Source organism: Corylus avellana, chromosome ca1 (genome assembly GCF_901000735.1).
Source record: "Corylus avellana chromosome ca1, CavTom2PMs-1.0".
NCBI lineage: Eukaryota > Viridiplantae > Streptophyta > Magnoliopsida > Fagales > Betulaceae > Corylus > Corylus avellana.
This window is the reverse complement of record NC_081541.1, coordinates 28,369,085-28,391,135: the sequence shown is the minus strand read 5'-3', so window position 1 is coordinate 28,391,135 and position 22,051 is coordinate 28,369,085. Positions and strand designations below refer to the sequence as shown.

Genomic DNA, 22,051 nt, shown 5'->3' with positions numbered 1-22,051 from the left:
TGCATGCGATGGACGGCCAGCAGGCGCTGGCCTTCCCAAGGCACGTCCTGACGTGCCACATGTGGCACGTGAGGAAATCCTGACGTGCCTATGTGGCACGTCAGTAATAAAATTAATATATATAAATATTATTTATATTAATTAAATACATATTAATATATATTAATTTTATATATTTATACATGTTTTTTTAAATAGCATGCATATATATATATATATATACATGTTTATATGTTTATAATATAGTATTAATTATATTAATACTAATATAATTTATGTTTTCCTCTTTTGTATTTCATTTGAGTTCCCATGTATTTGGTTTTATTTTATGTACGTGAATAGTGCGCGCAGTTAATCTTACAAACAACAATTTCATTTTAACGTGCATGGCTCAAACCTAAATGATATATAGCGTGCATGGTTTATATATATATATATATATGTGTGTGTGTGTGTGTATGTGTGTGTGTGTGTGTGTGTCAAAACTTTAATATCATTGATCACCAATATTGTTACTTTAATTATTTGAATTAATGAGATACCAAATTTCGTATCTCATAATTAAATGAACGAGATCGAGAAAAATGCATGTTATATATATATATATATATATATATATACATACGGTATCTCGAATAAAACATGGCTAACAGTTGGAAATTAATTATTATTATTATTTTTTTTTTTTTAAGTTTTGAATGTTCAAATGGGTTACGGTACTTGTTATAAAAGAAAAGTATATATTAAAGTACTGGCCGGTGTTTGTTTTCTAAAAATTAATTTTATTGAATGTTAATTGGGATTCGATCATATTGTACAATATTAAATTAACCTAATAATGTTGGGATCATATATATATATATAATGTAAATATATATTATATTTACTGACGTGTCACTTTGACACGTCAATAATTCCTGACGTGTCACTCAAAGTGACACGTCAATATTTCTTGACGTGTCAGTATTTGACACGTCAGTAAAAAATTAATCAATTACTTATTAATTTTAAAATTATGTCAGATTAAATTTGGCTCAAATTTACTGACGTGTCAATTATAACACGTCAGTAAATACTGACGTGTTGTTTTCAACACGTCAGTAAATGTTGACGTGTAGCTTTTAACACGTCAATAAATAATTTGTTGACGTGCTACTTTTGACACGTCAGCATTTACTAACGTGCCAAAAAAATATTACTGTTTGCCACGTGAAGAAATGGCCTTTTTTTTGTAGTGATATATACATACCAGCAAGACATTGTCAACAACATGAATTGCGCGCTTAAGAATGTTTTTGACGACCACGAAAAGAGACTCGGCCTCAAAATTTTATTCAGCAGAAATTTGATTCACGATCTGCTCACCGGACATGGTTAACACGTTCAGCTCACTCTCAATCTGTTTTCTGTTGCAAATTAAAGCATAAGAGGTTGGAAACTCCAAGGTTTGGTGAAGAACCAACGATGGTGGCAGCTCTTGGAATTGGGACAGTTTTGTTTATTGATTCCCACTCTGGGTTGGAGCTTTAATAGTTGGAAACCCAGGCCCCACACCATCATTCTTTATCAACATTTTAGAATTTAATAAAGAAAGACCAAGAAACTCGAGCGTCATCGGTCTACAAGACTACAACCTTCCTAGCTCCTTCCTCGTAGCATCGTCATCGTGGTCGTTGGCACATGACTTGCTTTCACCAAAGTGGGTCTCTTTTTGAAACTTTTTGAGAAATATTTAAGTTTTGAAGAGAGTTTTTTAGAACAAGAAAAGTAAAATTGAAAATTAATTTAGTCGGATCCAAGTTTAAGAAAAAAGTTAAAGTTTGGTTTGTTAAAATTGTAGGAAGTGTTTTATAAAAATCAGAAATTGAAAAAATATAATTTTAAAATAAAAAATTTTCAAAAATCAAAATAAAAAAAATCAAAATAACATATATAATGATGTTGCCGCCACCGTGGTGGTGCTCCGGTGGTCCTAACGATGGTTGTCAGATCGCCAATCCTAACTAGCGGCCACTGTAGGGCCACCAAAACTAGTTGGCGGCCAACACATAGTGAATGTTGGAAACTGATCCTCTCCATTTCATTTAAAATGGAGAGGAACCATTTAGGCAAAAAAGTGAGACGTAATTGTCCTTCTCTTAAAAGATGAGGATAATCTTGTTTTAAATTTTATACATTTTTTACTAAATGGCTCCTCTCCATTCCATTTGAAATGGAGAGGATCCATTTCTGTGAATGCCAGACCACAGCCCTACAATGATTAATTAGGAGGAAAACAATAAATTTTTCTGATATGAATCGAACACAAACAAATAAGAACTCTTCAATACCCACGAAATACAAGAAAATATTGAGTAAGCTACTTGCCTTCAAATTTTTGCAACTCACAAACCTTCTACTAAAAATTTTTTCAGTGTGGGTTCCTTCTCACAATCATCAGCCACTCACAGAAGTAAACACGATGCAGTTAATATAGGACCGCTTTGTGTGGACCCAGAGGTTGCATCCTTATTTGAGGGATCTATCGTTCTCCTTAAATCAGAGAAGCAAAGAAACCCTGGAACTTGTCAACTTGAAGCAAATAAACCCTCGAACGTGTCGGCTTGAAGACAAAGAAAATATCTTGGTCAATCCGTGCTTCTTGTCTTTTAAAAATTGTCCCTATAAGTTACATTTTTAAGTTACATAAATTTTTTAAAAATGTTGAGGGTATTGACCGAGATTGAACGAATGCGTGTTTGGGGGGCAATTTAAGGAATTTTGCAGCAAAAACAGCTTGTGCGGCGAACGTGAGCTATTTTTGTCAAAGAAGACAACAATGGCTAATAGATAAGTCACATTGCGAAATTTTGAAATTCTGTTAAGGTAAATTGTCAATTTTTAAATATTGAAGGTAAAAGTAAAATCATGCTAAAACTTTGGGAGCGTGGGGGGAGGGTATAGTATATTTATGTGTGTGATGCACTTGCTCTGTTATGTGTTGATCTAACTTTTTTTTTTTTTCTTTTTTTCTTTTTTTCATTATGACGAGTTAGAGCATGTTTAGAATTGCGTTGGAAGTAGAGCTTTTAAAGTCAAAAATAACTTTTAAGGAAAAAAAACAAAAAAAGCTTTAATTTTAAGATTTTCCTAAAAGTGTGTTTTGACAATTTTTGAATTAAAAAAGTCAAATAAGTACTTTTCAAATTTTTTACCAAACATGCCAGCTTTTTGTTTGGCACAACTTTTAGGTATTAAAAGTATTTTTTACCCTTTTAATGCAACCTCAAACATGCTCTTAGCAATTGAATTTATTTGTATTACCGTATATATGAAATTTTGGAGAAGAAAATGTTAAGTAATTTTGAAGTTTGTATCCTATTAGGAAAGATCTCTCTCTAAGTTGATGACTTTTACTCCATCATTTTGCTAAGGCATTTTGATATACAAGTTTTATAAAATAAAAAAATAAATAAATAAAAATAAAAAAAAAAAAAAAAAACGTTGCATTTGTTCTAAAAATGATGGATTTTGAGAACCAACTTTTGTAAATAAACAAACACTCACGTTACACACAAAGAAAATCTGTTAGCTTTTACTTATTGAGCCATGCACTTAATTTTTTTACCTGTAAAATTGTTGAATTTTTGAAATATAGTTGCAGGAGGCGAGAGGGAGCTCTACTTGAACTTAGATTATTATCCTTGACCTCCGCAGGAGGCTTTAGCTTTTCATGAGGTGGGTTGACTTTTGCTGAAATCAACCGTTGTTATAAATGTCGTATGTGGGATCTTTTGAAATCGACAATGTTAGTATAAAAATGTGTAATGACATTTATATATATTTGAAGTATGTTCAGTTTAGAGCTATAATATTGTTAAGTTTACATTTTTAAATAAGGGTGAGTATGTGTTTTGAATATATATATGCAATTTTCTAATGTGTGAATCAAAGTAAAAGTAGTATCGTCACGTTGAATATGCCAATATTCTATATGGACTAGTTGGGGGTGAGCGTGACTTTCAAAATTCATTTAACTTTCGTTGGGCAGTTTATTAATTTTTGAAGCACACGCCTTGAGATTATAATTGGAGCTGCTGCCTTTACCACAACAAAAGATCTGAACCCAAATGGATTTTCTTTCACCTTACCTGAATTCTTCCATGACTGGACTTGTAATTTCCATATTCCTCTTTGGCTACTTCCTCTTAAGGAGGACCAGAGTAAATCGTTCTCCCAACTTAGCACCTTTCCCTGCCGGCGCGTGGCCTGTAATCGGCCACCTCCCTCTTCTGGCAGGAACCGAGCCTCCCCACCGGGCTTTGGGAGCCATGGCCGACAAGTACGGACCACTTTTTACTCTCCGGCTTGGGTTGAATCATGCCTTGGTGTTGAGCAGTTGGGAGATGGCCAAGGAGTGCTTCACCACCAACGACGCGGCGGTGTCGTCGCGGCCGAAGCTCGTCGCCGTCAAACACTTGGGCTACAACTACGCCATGTTCGGCTTCGCGCCGCATGGACCCTACTGGCGTGAATTGCGTAAAATAGTCACCTTACAGCTTCTGTCAAACCGCCGGCTGGAGCTTCTTTCCTACATTCGAGTCTCCGAAGTAAAGGCCTCCGTAGCAGAGCTATACAAGCTCTGGACCGCGAAAAATAACGGGTCCAGGTCAGGGTCCAGGTCGGGCCAGATTTCGGTGGAGCTCAAGCAGTGGTTCGGGGATATGAGTCTTAACGTGATACTTAGAATGGTTGCCGGGAAGCGGTACTTTTCTGCCTGTGCGGTGGATGACGATGGTGAGGCACGGCGTTGCCAGAAGGCGCTGGATGAATTCTTCCATTTGCTCGGGTTGTTTGTGGTGTCGGATGCAATTCCTTTACTTGGGTGGTTAGATATTGGTGGGCATGAGAGGGCGATGAAGAAAACTGCAAAGGAATTGGATGGGTTTCTTGGTGAATGTTTGGAAGAGCATAAGCGTAAGAGAGCTTCAGGCGGCGTCGCCAGAGGGGAGCAAGATTTCATGGACGTGATGCTTTCTGTCCTCGATGGCAAACCCCTTGCAGGTTTTGATGCTGATACCATCATCAAAGCCACATCTCTGGTACGCATAATTTCACCCTTTTTCACTTCTTTAATTAGGGTACATATATTTTCAATGCGAATTTCAATTCAATATGAAATTAGCATAATTACGTTTATTTAAACCAGTCGAATTATGGTTAATCAGTTTAGTTTTACACTCATGTCTAGTCACAATCAGAACTCAACACTTAACATTTAAGTTTGGGGTTAACTACTTAATACCCCATCTGGGGTTTGAAAACTTTATTTTTACCTTCCTAAGGTTTTATTTTTATCACAGGACCCCTCTGAGGTTTTAATAAATGACCAAGTTAATCCATCTGTTAGTTGACCAATAAAACTGATACGTGGATCAATCAGATGTTGGCACATGGCACCTATTTAAATTTTAAAAAAAAAATTAAAAAAAAACTTTTTTTTTTTTTTTAAGAAAAAAAAAAGAAGGAAAAAAATTCGGCCACCCCCTTGGCCATTTGGGGGTGGCTCGGCCACCCCCTTTGGCCATGGGGTTGGCCAGCCAAGGGCCCAAGGGGGTGGCCAAAACCACTCCCAATACCCACTGGGGGTGGCCAAACCACCCCCAACCACAATTGGGGGTGGTCGAAGCCACCCCCAAGGCTCCATGGGGGTGGCTCTTGGTGCCCAGGGGGTAGTTTCGGCCACCCCCTGGTGCCCAGCCACCCCCAATTTTTTTCCTTTTCTTTTTTCTTTTTTTTAAAAAAAAAAATACATTTTTTTTAATTTAAAAAATTAAATTAAATAAGTGTCACGTGTCAACATCTGATTGGTCCACGTGTCAGTCATAACGGTCAACTAACGGATAGACTAACTTGGTCCTTTATTAAAACCTCAGGGGGGGTCCTGTAATAAAAATGAAACCCCAAAGAAGTAAAAATAAAGTTTCCAAACCCCAGAGGAAGTATTAAGTACTTAACCCTTAATTTTGATAATTTTAATTTCGACTCTACTCACGAACATGACATGAATCTAATAGAAATTAATAATGTTACACACACGCTCAATTTCTCACACCTATTTAGCGTTACTTATATGAAATTAGCCGATTCGTATCGATAGGTCTCAGTAGTTTAATTAAATAGGTTATTTTAAAATTGACTTATAAAATTTTATATTTTAATTCGACACGCGAATACAAATTGTTAGCTCTAAGATGATTTTGTTAGTGGAACTTTGCTTTTTAAGTAATCAGGATCATTTGTTTGAGAGTATATCACTCTTAACAAAAACTACACTTTGTAGAGTATGATTGCAGGAGCAAGTGACACCAGCATGGTAACTCTAACATGGGCAATATCGCTATTGTTGAACAACTTGCATGTGTTGAAAAAAGCCCAAGGCGAACTTGACAGCCAAGTGGGTAAAGAAAGAATTATAGACGAGTCAGATATTGAAAAGCTAGTCTTCCTCCAAGCAATAGTAAAAGAGACATTACGTTTATACCCACCAGGACCATTATCAGCACCGCGTGAATTTATGGAGGACTGCACCATAGGAGGCTACCAAGTCCCAAAAGGCACCCGGCTGATCACAAACACATGGAAAATCCAGACAGATCCACGCATATGGTCAAACCCGTTGAATTTTGAGCCAGAGAGATTTCTCACCACCCACAAAGATGTTGACGTTAGGGGTCAACATTTTGAATTGATCCCTTTTGGAAGTGGCAGAAGGGCATGCCCTGGAACGTCTTTTGCCCTTCAAATGGTACACTTAGCCCTGGCCAGTTTTTTGCACATGTACGAGATTTCAACTCCCTCTAATGCACCGGTTGATATGAGTGAGAGGTTTGGATTAACAAACATAAGAGCCACCCCACTTGAAGTTCTTGTCACGCCGCGCCTACCTTCGGAGCTTTATGGAGTAAATACTATTTAATGAATTTATATATTAGTGTTAATTATTTAATAAATTACTATATAAGTACTGTAGTATAATTGAAATGATGGGTAGTTGTTATTTCTGGAACCCTCTGGTCAAATATCGGGTGCTGGTTTCTGAGCCTGGCTGGCTAATTTTACCATGATACATTGGATCTGAAGGATAAGGACGACGTTACATCAGTGATGGAAGAAAGAAATAAAACTATCAGGTCAGTTTCCCAAAAGTTTAGTTAAATTTTCTTAGTCATGTGGGGTACTGTAATAAAATTATCATCTATTATATTAAAATTATTATTATTATTATTTTTTTTTTTAACTAATCTTATCTCAGTCCAGTTCAAAAGCCCAGACGTCATCCGACCCGCCACCAGTCATCATAAAAGAAACCCTTAAGCTTGATTGCCGAACAAAAGCAAGAAACTTCGCCCTTCGTATAATGGTCGCCCTATCACAGGCCTAACTTTACAAACACTTTAAAGGAAGAAAAAAAAATCAGCCAAACACTTTAAAGAAAGTTTGGCAATGGATCTACAATGATATTCTTCATGTAAACCGCGTCAAGAAACTTATTTATTTATTTATTTGTTTTTTTTATGAGCTAAAAGAGTAGGTCTAGGAAATCAATTGTGGCTATCCTACCTGAGCATGACTATAGTAGCACCTACTCCCTCAAGTTCAACTGAGCTATAGTCTAACCCTAGGGTTGGGCATTGATAGAAAATTTTTTGTTTTGTCAAAATGTCAGTAAAATAGAAAATTTCACCGACTTATTCCACCAAATTTTTGTCCCAACACTGATAGGCGGTCAGTAAAATCGGTTGGTAAAGTCGGTATGTGAAAAAATTGAAAATTATTGGCAAAGTTGGTCGGTAAAGTCGATTCGGTTAACAGATTTTATTTCACCTACCGAACCGAATTTGTCGAAAAATAAATAAATAAATAAAATGTTTCGCCTACCGCCCATTAGTTAATCGGTGCGGTAGAAGTCGATCGGCGGTAAATTTGCCCAGGCCTAGCTGACCCAGCCAGGGTATTAATGGAAACCAAGATAGCTAATACTAATTAGGCATATGTGGAGATTCTTCATTACGGAGATTCGAACTCATGCCCTAATACATGCCTAACCACTTTGGGGATTTTCTTGAGCCATTGAATCACCACCCTTAATGGTGTATCAAGAAACTTTTAACTGTGATAAAGGAAACCCTAACCTCTCCCAAAATTTGTCTTCTGTTTTCTTCTTTTCAAAGTTGAAAGGCTTTGAAAGTTTCTCGATGTACCAATTTTAGGACAAATTGATTTGCTAAGTGGGCCACTTCTAACCTTATGTTTGGAAACATTTCCATAGGATATCTTATTCTCTCTTCCATTCAGATCAAGAGTGAGAATGATCTTCCCTTGTAACATTTTCCCGCATTTGATTTTTTTTTTTTTTTTAAAAAAAAAAAAAGGAAACCCTCTCCCAAAAGCATTTGGTCACTAACTCACTGCTTCTTCATATGTTTTAGCCATAACTGGCAATTGAAGCTGATTGAGCGACCATCAAAAGTGATGGTTCAACGGCCCAATAAAATTTCCAAATAGTCAGGGCATGCACTAGAATCTCTGCAATGAAGAATTCTAGCATATGTATGATTAGTATTAGCGACATTAGATTTTCATTAATGTCTAATTAATCTTTCGGGCCTATCCTTCTTAATTAAAAAATAATAATAATGAAAAAAAAAAAAAAAAAAAAAAAGAAAAGAAAGGATTGAATGCCTATCTACAGTTGGCCATGAGAGATTTTAGTGGAAAAAATAGTTAGAAGCAATTTCTTTGAAATCATAGTTGATAGTTGGATATGAAGAATAAAGTTCCACCAACTATGTAGTTGCCATCTCACTCAGTGAAAGGTAGAACGAGTTGGAAGAGGCAGAGAGAAAAAGTCTCCATCTCCGAAGAACCTAATGGGGGCAGCAGTTGGTGCAGCCTTTGAGGTGGTGCTTACTGTGTTGCCTGTATTTTGTTAGGGAGAAGGTGGAAGACGACTATTCTACTGTTTCGTCAATTCTGTAAGTTATCGTTTTCTCTCTAGATAAGGTTTAGATGAGAAGGAACTGTTTCTCATAAACGTTAAGGTTTTTTTTAGAGTACTTTGAGATCTTTGCGACAATGGCGGATGAGCTTTCGAACCTATGGGCGAATCTGACCCTGTCGGAAGGCAAAGATGGAGAGATTGAAATCAACACGTCTAAAGTGCAAGGGGTGATTAAGAGAGGCCAATCCTATGTGGTAGGCAAACTAGTGTCCGATAGGATGGTTAGTAAGGAGACAATCAAGACCACACTGATGCGCTGGTGGAGATTGAAGGGGACCTTTACTTTCAAAATCCTAGGGAGTAATTTATTCTTGATTGAATTTGAATCGGATCGGGATAAGATCTGGGTATTGGAGGGCAGACCTTGGGTGTTTGAAGGCAATTTATTCATGGTAGAAGATTTTGATGGTCATACCTCGCCATCGAAATTCACCTTCGAAAAAGCCTCCTTTTGGGTGCGTATGATGAACTTGCCTCTAGCGTGCATGGGACGTGAGGTAGGGATCAAACTTGGAGGCTCTCTCGGACAGTTAGAGGAGGTGGACACTGACCGCGATGGGATCGGATGGGGGGAGTTCCTTCGGGTCAAGATCATGATTGATCTATATAAACCTCTCTCACGTGGACGTATGTTGAAATTTGACAGTAATACAACTTTAATTGGATTCAAGTATGAACGTTTGCCAAAGTATTGTTATCACTGTGGGGTGATTTGTCACGGAATCGAAGGATGTTTGAAACGGAGTTTGTTGAGAAACAAAGAGACCATTCAATTTGGGCCTTGGCTGCGAGCTACCTCTCCCACACGGAAACCAGAAAAAGTGCATGAACGTCACACAGATCATGCAGACTCATCGATATTTTCTCCATTTGCACCAGAAGGAGGGACACAGCGTGATGGCCACTAGGAAAGAAAGGGATATGGTCAGAAAAGAAAGACTACGAACTCCGACGAGGATGTCCATGGCGGCGGAAACGAGCGGGACAGGCAGGATCCAAAAGGGATGAACAGATTTCCAAGCGCAAATCGAGGGGACAATTATGTGGCTTCCTATAAGGATCATCAACACCAAAAGGAAGGAGGATATGTCGGGAACATAAAAGACCGTTTTGAAAAACAGTCAAATATGTTTAATGAGGAGTGGATGTCATCTATGGATGGAAAGAATCTGGATGGAATAAAGACTGGTGCGCAAGGTGAGCAATCCCCTTTTGGGAAATCCAAGCTGGCCCCTCCTGAATCGTGGTCAGCGGGGCATGCGAATGATTCTGAGAAGTTTACTCAACCGGATTTGGGCCTGGGCCTGGGAGGGAATTTCACCAGTCCAGGAGGCTCATACCCAAGCCCAATTCTAGCAGACATTGCAGAATCTATCAAGGAGGCGAAGACCGGGAAACTACTGGCGAAGAGAAAAGACAGAAAGGTGGAATCTGATCAAAATAGGGACCAAATAAGTAGGCGAAAAATAAGAGGAGGTGGAAGTGATGAAACCATACCTGGAGATGTATTGCCGAATATCTCAGGACACAAGGTGGCTGATTTTTTTGATAGTTCGGGAATGGCGGAGGCTGGTGGACAACTCCGCCGACCGATATGATCATACTTAGCTGGAACTGCCGAGGGCTTTGGAACCCTCGGACAATTCACGAACTTCGCCAGATGGTGAATGAAAAGAGACCCAATTTGGTATTCCTTATGGAAACCAAAGCATGCAAAAATAAAATAGAGAATGTACGGACAAAAATTGGTTTTAGTAATATGTTTGTGGTGGAGAGTGTTGGAAAAAGCGGAGGCTTGGCATTGTTTTGGGAGACTGAATGTGAAGTGGAGGTACAAAATTACAGTCATAGACATATAAATGCAATTGTTCACAATCGCTTGATGTCTATTGATTGGAAATTTACGGGCTTTTATGGACACCCGAATGCTGCAAAACGATAAGAGGCTTGGAATCTTTTAACTCAATTGGCTAAGTTGGCCTCGGAACCTTGGGTTTGTATTGGCAACTTCAACGAAGTTTTGGACACAACCGAAAAATTGGGTGGTAATATACAACAACAAAATCTTATGCAAGCTTTTCAACAAACTCTGAAGGAGTGTGATTTAACTGACCTAGGTTTCATTGGTCCCAAGTATACCTGGAGTAATTGTCAAGAAGGAATTGGCTTAATAAAAGAGCGTTTAGATCGGGGTGTTGCAAATTTCGCATGGAGGACGTTATTTCCTAAAGCCGAAGTTGCTGTGAATGTTTCTATATGCTCTGACCATGCTCCACTGGTGCTACACTTATCACGATCCCATGGGTTAACTGGAAGAAGATTTAGATTTTCTTATGAAGCTACCTGGGCTTCGGATGATGGATATAGCGACGTTATCACGTCGGCTTGGAGACAACAGGGACTGAATGGATCAAGTTGGGCCAACCTTTCATCTAAGCTAGGAAGATGCATCAAAGAGCTTAAGTGGTGGCGCAGAAAATCACACGGTACTGTGCGTGAGTCAATATCCAAACTGTAGGGGAGACTTTTACAACTCCAAACCAGGGAGGATACGACACACACAGCAGAGATCAAAAAAATTCAAATGGACCTGCATGGGCTGCTGGATAAGGAGGAATTGTGGTGGTGCCAACGGGCAAAGGAAGAATGGCTCAAAATGGGGGACCGTAATACTAAGTATTACCATACATGTGCAAATGCAAAGAGGAGATGGAATCACATTGCGATGATCATAGATGAACAAGGTCAAAAATGGGAGACAGCAACTGACGTAGAGGAAGCATTCGTGGAGTATTTTGCCAACCTATTCGCAATGGGCCTGGTTAATGATCCAAATTCATGCCTCCAACCCATAGCATCTCGGGTCACGGATAGAATGAATATGGACCTGGAAAAAAGTTTTACTGCGGAAGAAATTGAAGACGCTCTATTCCAAATGTCGCCTCTTAAGGCCCCGGGACCTGACAGATTGAATGCATGTTTTTTCCAAACCAATTGGTCCACAATGGGGACGGAGGTAAGTAGTGTTATTCTAGATATTCTTAATAATGGAGTGATGCCTGAGGAAATTAATTTGACTTATGTAGCACTCATCCCCAAAGTTAAGAACCCAACAAGTGTTACAGAGTTTCGACCAGTAAGCTTATGTAATGTATTATATAAACTTATTTCTCAGGTCCTTACTAACCGCTTCAAAAAGATTCTAAACCATATCATAGCCCCTACACAAAGTGCATTTATCTCGGGACGGCTCATTACGGATAATGTATTAGCAGCGTATGAAACTCTTCATACGATGCATACGGGGATGTGGGGAAAGAAGGGATTTATGACGATTAAATTGGATATGAGTAAGGCCTATGATAGGGTGGAGTGGGGTTTTTTGGAGGCGGTAATGCAACGGATGGGATTTAATGACTGGTGGATTTCTCTCATAAGGATGTGTGTTAAATCGGTGAAATATTCGATTCTTGTCAATGGGACTTCTTGCGGCCTCATCACCCCATCTAGGGGTATACGGCAAGGAGACCCTATATCACCCTATCTTTTCTTATTGTGTGCAGAAGCTTCAAGTGCAATGATCACTCAAGCTACAAGGAATGGAGATTTGACGGGGGTTCCAACGTCGAAGGGCGGCCCGAAGATTAGTCATCTCTTCTTCGCCGATGATAGCCTGTTGTTTTGTAGGGCTAATATGTCGCAGTGGAACCAATTGTCCTCTATATTACAATTATATTATACGAGGGAGCGTCAAGACAGAAGATGAATGCCAATAAGACGGCCATTTTCTTTAGCCGAAACACATCCAATGATGATAAATCACAAGTTCAGAGGTTAGCTGGGATCCCTGTAAATCAACGGTTTGACACTTATCTAGGACTACCTGCTCTTATGGGAAGGTCACGTATAAGGGCTTTCAAAAGCATTAAGGAAAGAGTCTGGAAACGTTTACAAGACTGGAAACTAAAATTCCTATCACAGGCGGGGAAGGAAATTTTACTGAAGGCCGTGATTTGCTATGCCCACTTACTGTATGAGTATTTTATGCTCCCAAAGTTGCTTTGTAAGGAAATTAATTCCTTGATGATGAGGTTTTTTTTGGGGTCACAAAGAAAAGGAAAAACGCATTCACTGGATGAGTTGGAGTAAGATGAGTCTTTCCAAAAAAAAATTGTGGTTTGGGATTCCGAGATATTGTAAGCTTTAACAAAGCATTATTGGCTAAGCAAGTTTAGCGATTGTGGAAAAATACTGATAGCTTATCTGCAAAAATTATGAAAGCCAAGTACTATCCGAAGTGCTCGGTTCTTGATGCTCCTTGTGGTAAGAAACCTTCCTTTGTTTGGCGAAGTATACAGAGTTCCTGTGATCTTGTTAGAGAAGGTTTGTTATGGCGAGTTGGAAATGGGAAAACAATTTGCATTTGGAAGGACAAATGGATTCCGTCTCGACCACTTATAAGGTGATTTCCCTTCCCTCTATGCTTCCACCTACTTCAACAGTGAGCTGTCTGATTGATGTACACACAAAATAGTGGAACTGTGTATTATTGGGGCAATTTTTCTCCCGTGAGGAGATTACTTATATCCAATCGCTCCCGATTAGTGCCATGGACCAATCGGATACTCTCATTTGGAGGGGAACGGCCAATGGAGTTTTTTCGATAAGGAGTGCTTACCATATGCACAAGGACCGTGAGGAGGAAAACATGGCGGAGGGATCTACTCGTGTTCGGACTAATCCCATTTGGCGTATCATCTGGCAACTCCATCTACCAAATGCTAAGAAACACTTTCTGTGGAGGGCTTGTCATGACATTCTGCCCACTAGAGTCAACTTGTGTTCTCGGAAGGTAATCATGGAACCACAGTGTCCCATTTGCATGAGGGAACCAGAAACTACTTTTCATGCTCTATGGCAGTGCCTTTCAGCCCGCGATGTTTGGAGTGCAGGGTGTATCCCATTTCAGAAGGCTTGTTTTGAGGGGCCGGACTTCTTGCAAGTGGTTGAAGGTATGTTCCGCAAGTGTGATAGCTTGGAATTCATCCACTTCGTGGGTATAGCTCGGCATATATGGCTTCGGCGAAATGAAGTCCTCCATAGTGGGTCTTTCCTCAATCCAAACTTAATTGTTCAGCAAGCCCTCCAGGCGACGGAGGTTTTCCAAACACTGCCGGATGGGAGGAAGAGTACACCGGCCCGTTCTGACCAATCCCCGATTTGTCTATGGACAACCCCTCCGTTTGGTTGGTTCAAGGCAAATTGGGACACCGGTGTTAACCGACAGCAGGGACACGTGGGTTTTGGGGTGGTCATTCGTGATCACCGGGGGCAGATGTACGCTTTGCAATGTCAGACTTGCTGTGGGTCACTGGACCCTGTAGCAGCAGAAGGTCTTGTAGCTATTCTAGCGGCTCAACTATGTGTCAAGTTGGGTATCCAGCAATTGCAATTTGAGGGAGATGCGAAAACTATCATTACTGCAATAAACTCTGATGGCCATGATGAGAGTGGGAAGGGCCTGCTTACAGAGGATTTTAAAGTTATTTTGTGTTCTCTTCCTGTCTGGGAAATGCGTTATACACGTCGCGAAGGAAATAAGGTGGCTCATGCGTTGGCCCGTTTGGCTTCATATGAACAGTTGAATATGGTGTGGTATAATGACCCACTGAATTGTATACGTGATCTCTTGCAAGCAGAGATTTTTGCTTTGCAGCATTTTCACTAAATACAATATATCCGGCTCTTCTCAAAAAAAAAAAAAAAATACAGTTGGCCATGAAATTAAGAATCCTTTCAGTGTTTTTTATTGCACTCACAATTATTTCCATGCGCTACTATGAGCAATTAAGCTGACAACATTTACGTTTGTTTCTTCTATCTTGAGGATCATCTTCGAAATTAGAAAAGACCCCAGATAGACCTCTTGCTCAAGCATATATAGGGTCTTATTAGGCACCTTTATGATAGGAAATCTATCATATATATATATATATATATATATATATATATATATTTTGAAATGCCAAAAATAAATAAATAAACAATTACAAACATAAAGATAAAAGGAAATGATTTTTTTTTTGTACTTTATAAATACAAAATTAGTCCTTATAGTGGGCCTAAATTATAAATTACTCTCGGAGATATAAAAAATAATTTATAAATCTTTGTAATTGACCTAAATCACAAATCACTCCCCGTGATATAAAAAATAATTTATAGGTACTGAGAGTTGGCCAAAATAACAGTTTACTTTCTGAAATCAATTTCCATGCTCTAAAGACAAATGTCAGTTTAATAAAATGAGTAACCAAATTTTCTCCAACTTAATTTGAATGAAAACTTTGTCACAATTTATTAACTAAAATTTTGTTTTTATTTATTTTTCAATGGTTAGAAGATGTGACCATCAAATTTTCGCAAAATGATCCCAAATTGTAACAAGGAAGATGAAAATGAAAGAGGGTTATGCACATCATAAAATTTTGGAGATAGAAGAGATTAGGTTAATTTATTGTAGCAATATAACTTAGAGTGAGGGCTAATATGTACTCTTAGATGGTGTCCTAAAATGATGAAAAATTCTAGTTGTCATTTTTTTAAAAATGAGAAATTAATAATAATATGTGTCGCATTTTTATTGGGTATAACTTGATAAATTTACAGTAATGGAAATTGATTTAAGGAAGTAAACTGTTATTTTGGCATACCTTAAAGATTTATAATTTTATTTTTTTTTAGCACCAGGAGTAATTTATAATTTAGGCCAATTATATGAACTTATAAATTATTTTTTATGTCATAAGGAGTAATTTGTAATTTAGGTCAATTTCAAAAACTAATTTTACATTTATCCCTATTTTTTATCCATGATTTGACATGAATATATTCACAGTTGGTAAGCCCTCTTTATCACAAGGAAAAAATTCAAACCATTAATTATTTAAAATTAGAGGTACCCTCGTGGGATAATTTCCCAAAAATATTAATTATCGTCAAAAAGAAAAGGAGAAAGGGCGTGTCGTTGGGTTCTATGGACCGAACGGCTCGTTACTTAAAACGGCATGTCGTGTATACGACGGAAAGTTCCAATTCATACGGATGTGTAAACACAGGAGACAGACCGACACAGAGCGATGAGCGTGTTCGGAGGAGATAGCTGGGCAAGAGAGGCGCAACAGAGGAAGCGGAGAGTGGACGATCTGGCGGTGGAACAACTTGATGGGTCTTCGTACAAAAGGCTCTCCAGCGGAAAATACGCTTCCTCCTCTGCCCCAACTCTCCCATCCTCGATTCCCCTCTCATGCTCTCCGTACGTATCCCTTGTTTCATTTGCTAGTTTCTTTTTTATTGATGATGTGATTGTGTTGGTCGTGGTCTAAACATGTGGTTCTGCAATTGCAATGGTCCATCAAGTTTGCAAAAGCTAAATTGTGTGCCGGGTTTTGTTATGTCCGAGAATAAATTGAAGAATTTCCTAGCATGAATTTAGGCAATGTAAACTCACTGCCTGAATCGGGAAAATTTTGGGGCTTTTGAGTCGCTTATGTTGTCATCATGTGATAAAATTTTGTGGTTGATTACCGTCCTAAGTGTACACATGTTTAGTACAATCTTAACCATGTCTATATAAGCTTTTGGGTATTCTCACTTTGTAAGTCGATTTTGAAGTGAGTTCTACCTGATTTTTGTATCGTTTGGTATCAAATTCAGCCACTATGTCATGGAATTGGATACAGCTTGTCAAGTATGAGATCGAACGAGTTGCAGCTTTATAGTTAAGTCATGAAAGGAGTGACTTATAATTTGGATTAAGAGCATAGTATTAAGTCATTGAATACTGAAAGGTGGGCCTTTTGACTTAAATTAAAGCAATAAGACTCTCACTTGCAACGAATCGATCTTCTTTCTTCGCTACACTCGGATCACGATATTTAATTCTAGTTTCCGGGGCCTACAAGCTCGAAGCATTACAGCTATGAAGAGATGCTCCTAGTTACCGAGTGGCTAACTCGGTTTGTGATTCGTTCACCTGCTTGCTCGCTTCCAACACAAGTACGTTATCTTTTTTTACCCACTACCAAATTGATAGGTGAGTGGATCCGTCAAAAGATAAAAAACTATTATTAGCTCAGTGTTGATAGAGTGGACCGTTGTGAATATCAGTTGCAAAGCGTGGTAGTATGTTACGATCTGAAGTGTCCAACATGGCTGAAGAATAATCTTAACTATGTTTATATAAGTTCTTGAACACCCTTTTCTAGCAAGTCAATTTTTAAAAGTGAGTTTTACCTACAGTTTGTATCAGTGGTGAAACATGTTGTAGTTGATAATTGTTGGGTTTTTGAGCTTAATAATCATATGGGAATCTTTTTGGATGCTCTTATAGGGAATGATTTTATCTTTATGTGCATATTTCTCATATATACTTGTTTAATAGTTCTGTCGAGGGCTTTTCTAGCTTGTACATGGGCTGTGAAGAGTGGTAGTATGTTATAATTCTAAGTGTCCTCAAGTACAATCTTAATTATACGTATATAAGCTTGGGTATCCAATCCTTGTAAGTCAGTATTCAAGGATAGTTTTACTTGAAGTTTATATAAGTTGTGAAACATGTTATAGATGATGGTTGTTGGGTTTTTGAGATTCATAATCATACAGGAATCTTTTTGGATCCTCTTATAGGGAATGATTTTATATTTGTGTGAATATTTCTCATATATACCTGTTAAATTGTTCTGTTGAGGGCTTTCCTAGCGTGTACAATGTACTTATGTAGATGTGTATATGTACATTGCTCCTTTTTTCCATAAAGTTGTCCCTAAGTGGAAATCCATATTGCAGATGCATTGCAAGGGATCAAGCCACCGCGCTACAGAGTTGAAGCTAAAGGAACGAGAGTTGATGAGACAAGATGAGATAAATAAGCGAATAGCATTGTCAGGCTCTTCTATTGGCACGGCAAATTGTACTAGTCGCCACCAAAATTTCGGGCCAGTTGATAAACCATTGATTGAACAGTCACGAAAGGTCGCTTCAGAGATGCATTGTGACCAAACCCTCAGCCTCGGCAGAGTACTAGTAATGCCAACCGTGATGTACAACTAATTCTGGATCACATTACGAATAGGAATTCTAATCTGAGTCAAAATAGCTCTTGTCCTTCAATTGAAGCGGCTGACAAGGTGGTTGGGCGGCAGCAGCAGCAGCATTTGGATCTCCGGGAGCATCGAGAGAGGGAACTAAAGTTTACAGCTGCTGGTTGGAAGCGTGATGGTCATGGGAAGTGGTTCAAAGATGAAAATGTGAGTCAATGTTTTGAATGAATGGTTCAAACTCTGATAGCTATATATGCTGGCAATGTTCTTCATACTTCTTGTGGGTCATGGATATGACTAGCTAGCTTTTTCTAAGGATTTCCTTTTTCATGATGTCAAGTGTAGTGATTTATGCCTGTTGATATTTGCTTGCAGGTTGAGTTCGATTCTGATGAAGAAGATCCAAATATATGTCTTGGTTGAAAATATTTTGGAAGGCTGCAGCTGATGCATGCAATTTGATCATCATGATCAAGAATGGCGGGCCTTGTTTGCGAACTTGGCATGCAAACTGAGTGTGCTAGCTTTGTTACTGAACAATCTGGAACACGAATTTTTTCCACACTAATTTGCCTTGACGCGGTTGATTAGCAATGATGGAGATATCATTAAAAGTGTAAAGCGCCTCTAAGTATACTTTCTTCCCGAGCAATTGTTGCAAGTAGCCCAATAAGGAAGCAGGTCCCAAAAGCTCTTTCATATTTGTAGTTTTTATAATTTTGATAGACTTGCTCTGAAATTTATTTCCAAATGGTTTACTAGAATGATATTCTCTCAATTTCAAATGAAATGAAAAAGAGCCGGTTGGTTAAAATTTGAGGGGCAAAATTGTAATTTCACTTTTGGTGGATAATTTTGCCCCTCAAAAGTAACCAACCATTTGAAATGGAAAGGATCCGTTTTCATAGTTCAGTACCTTCTAGAGATTGCAGAATTTAAATACTATATTAATTCCTTCTTTTCACTCGACTAAGACAAAACTTTAGTTGATTTTGGCACCCATAATATCTCCGATGATTACCAATTTAATTACAGCATTAGACCATTAATCTAACCAAAGAGGATACGGGCCGAGATAAAAGCAAGCAAATTTGACTTATGTGCTGTAAAGAAAAACAGTTCAAATTAAATCTCAACCGTTAAAAAAATTATGATTAATTTTCTCTATTCTTCTTCTTCTTCTGTTGGTTGGGTTCGATGAATTGAGTGCATAATTACATTACCACCACAGAAGTGTACAATCTGAATAATTGTCGTTTTCCCACGAAATATCATATTTCAAATCCGAAATGTCTAATCTAAATAAATCCTTTCGTTTGTTGGCTGTCGGAAAATATACATGGGACCATTTGTGATTATTGAAGACGTAGGTGCAACTTCAATTTTGTGGCCAAGTTTTCTCAACTAGCTAGCTATGCTGCGTCGTTTAAGGTTCCAACAAAATATCACAGTAATCAGAAACCGTGTAAGCCGCCATATTCACTGGATTTGTTGCTTTGAAAGCATTGCCAATGGGGTTTGCATCTAACATTTCTATGGAAATTGAATATATTCACTGGATTCGAACTTAAAAGGAGCACATGCGGCTCCTATCGTTTAGATTCTTTTTGTGTGGCTCTAAGCGGATCGGTGATAATTAATCTCATCCGCCTGTCTTTTTGCTTTAAAAAAAAAAAAAAAAAAAAAGATTTGCATTAAGTTCTTGTTATTGTGGAGGAGACTATCCTACCAAGTTGTGAGAATGGAATCGAACGGTCAATTATGGGAACCATTTATAGCATTTTGTCCAGCTAGAGGCTATCTCTATTAAATTAAGCATACAGAAATGTTATGGGCTCCATACTATATGTTCCATTTGCATTGATAGAAACTAAGAAAGATCTGTCTATCCACCCACATTTATATGATGTCATTTTGATCGCTCAAATAAGAATTTTTTTTAAAAAAAAGTTTATATGGAGCTATAAGCGTGGAGAAAGCCATCTTCTTCTTGGGGTTTTTAGAAATGTTTTCATGAAGTATTTGGAATTATGTTTGTTAAGAATATTATGTTAGAATTATTTATATTCTTAGGTATTCGATCTAGGTCCACCTTTCTTTAGTCTATTAGGTTACTTGCTTATCACTCATAGGTTAATATAGTGTTTATATTATTAGCCTATATATATATATATATATATGCTCATTCTGTACATTATTCTCTGTGATTCAATATACAATCTTATTATCAACAACATTAAGAAGATTAAAAAGTATTTTTAGAATATAAAAAATTGTGGCAAGTAAAAATTGGTCTATTTGGTAAAGATTTTTTTTTTTTTTTTTTTTCAAAAAAAAAAAAACTCTTTCATGCTTTTTCTATTGGCAAAATTTGCCAACATAATCCCAAATCCATTCAAAATTAGTTAAAATTGTTATAATATATTTTAAAATAGGTTTTAGCTTATAAAACCGGTTTGAGTCTGTTTGTGATTGCATTTGAGAAATAGCGTTTTTACGTCAAAAATAGTTTTTTAGCAAAATTTTCATTTTTAAGCTTTTGTCAAAAGTGCATTTTGGCTATTTTTAAGCTTTTTGGACCCTTAAAAGCGTTTTTAATTTTTTTACTAAACGAATATTTTTCTTCAAATGGACTTTTTGAGTGTTAAAATCACTTTTAAGCCTATCAAACGCAATCCCAAATATACCTCATAATGTACATGTCAACCTAAAAAACGGATCCAAATGCTATTAAATCATGTCACATCAGCGTAGTAAAATATAGGCTCTAAATATTATTGAGTGATTTTTTTGTTATTGAGTTTCATCACTTCATGGACCTTAACTATTTATGAATTTGGTTTCCTACTAACATTACTCGGGAAAATTATAGTTGCTAGTAATTATATTTTACAGCATAGGTGAAATAATAAAATCAAATTGAGAAAATTATTGAATTATTATTATGTTGTATTTTCTAGAATGGTTGATTATAAAGTGGGAGTAATTAATTAAATTTGTTCTTAATTGCTGTGATGTGTAGTTTACGCGGGGATTGTGGATCACACGTATGTCCATCATTGAGGGGCCCCATTGGTGGACATTTTGAACGTTGATCATCAAGTGGATGTGGACTGCTCTAGTTGTTCATTTGTGGGGAGGTGGTGGTGGTTGTTTTCCTAAAGGTCAAGCATCTGTCACCCTTCCCCTCTTTAATTCTTCTTCTTTTTCTTGTGGTGCTTTTATGAGGGTATATTAATATGCTTACCACAGACGACTTAGAACCCTAAAGCAAGCTCTTCCGCCGTCCATGATTTTGACGTGATAGTAAAAATTAGGTATAATTCTAAATACTCATCTTTTATCCTATTCTTATCTTGCTGAGTTGATGTTGATGTGCTCATCGACTCTTAAATTTTGGTCAAGCACTGGGTTAGGAGTGGGATGACCGGATGAGAGTTGAATATGTAATATTATTCAAGAAAAAAAAATAAATAAAAAGAAAAAAAAAAGAACACGAATGACTGATTTTTACTGACACATCCTCGCAATTATATGTCAGTCGTATAGTAGTGTACTAAATAACATTATTCTTTTACTTTTTTCTCATATTTTGTTCAGATAGCAACCATAAGTGTCCAATGAGGACCTTTTGCTCTAGGTTTAAGAACAGTTCACAAACATATCATACCGGTGTGACATAAGTGTGATAACCATTTAGAGCCACGGCTAGCTTTGGCTCATATTGGGTTGGGATGTCTAGCTATTTTAAGTTCACAATCTTGTTTTTTTGTTTTGTTTTTTTTTTTTTTTCCTAAAAGAAAAAGGACAAAAATTTATTACAAATTAGGTCATAAGAAAAATCTTCAAATTATACCATCTCTTAAAGCTAGTATCATGCATCACTTAGCATGCGAGAAGTACATAT

The 22,051-nt window shown here is 37.6% G+C and overlaps 2 protein-coding genes and 1 pseudogene across 2 annotated transcripts; all 3 read left to right on the top strand.

Annotated features, from left to right (window-relative positions):
• Positions 1 to 3,954: 3,954 nt before the first annotated feature.
• LOC132185140 (cytochrome P450 CYP82D47-like) lies at positions 3,955 to 7,048 on the top strand. The gene is made up of 2 exons (XM_059598956.1): positions 3,955 to 5,081; positions 6,323 to 7,048. The coding sequence occupies exons 1-2, from the start codon at positions 4,110 to 4,112 to the stop codon at positions 6,956 to 6,958; spliced, it is 1,608 nt and encodes a 535-aa protein (XP_059454939.1). The 5' UTR covers positions 3,955 to 4,109; the 3' UTR covers positions 6,959 to 7,048.
• Positions 7,049 to 9,117: 2,069 nt separating this feature from the next.
• LOC132168989 (uncharacterized) lies at positions 9,118 to 9,951 on the top strand. Its single transcript, XM_059580086.1, has one exon. It carries the CDS (start codon positions 9,118 to 9,120, stop codon positions 9,949 to 9,951), a length of 834 nt encoding a protein of 277 aa, XP_059436069.1.
• Positions 9,952 to 16,175: 6,224 nt separating this feature from the next.
• LOC132163807 (uncharacterized) lies at positions 16,176 to 18,909 on the top strand (annotated as a pseudogene).
• The last annotated feature ends 3,142 nt before the right edge of the window (positions 18,910 to 22,051 follow it).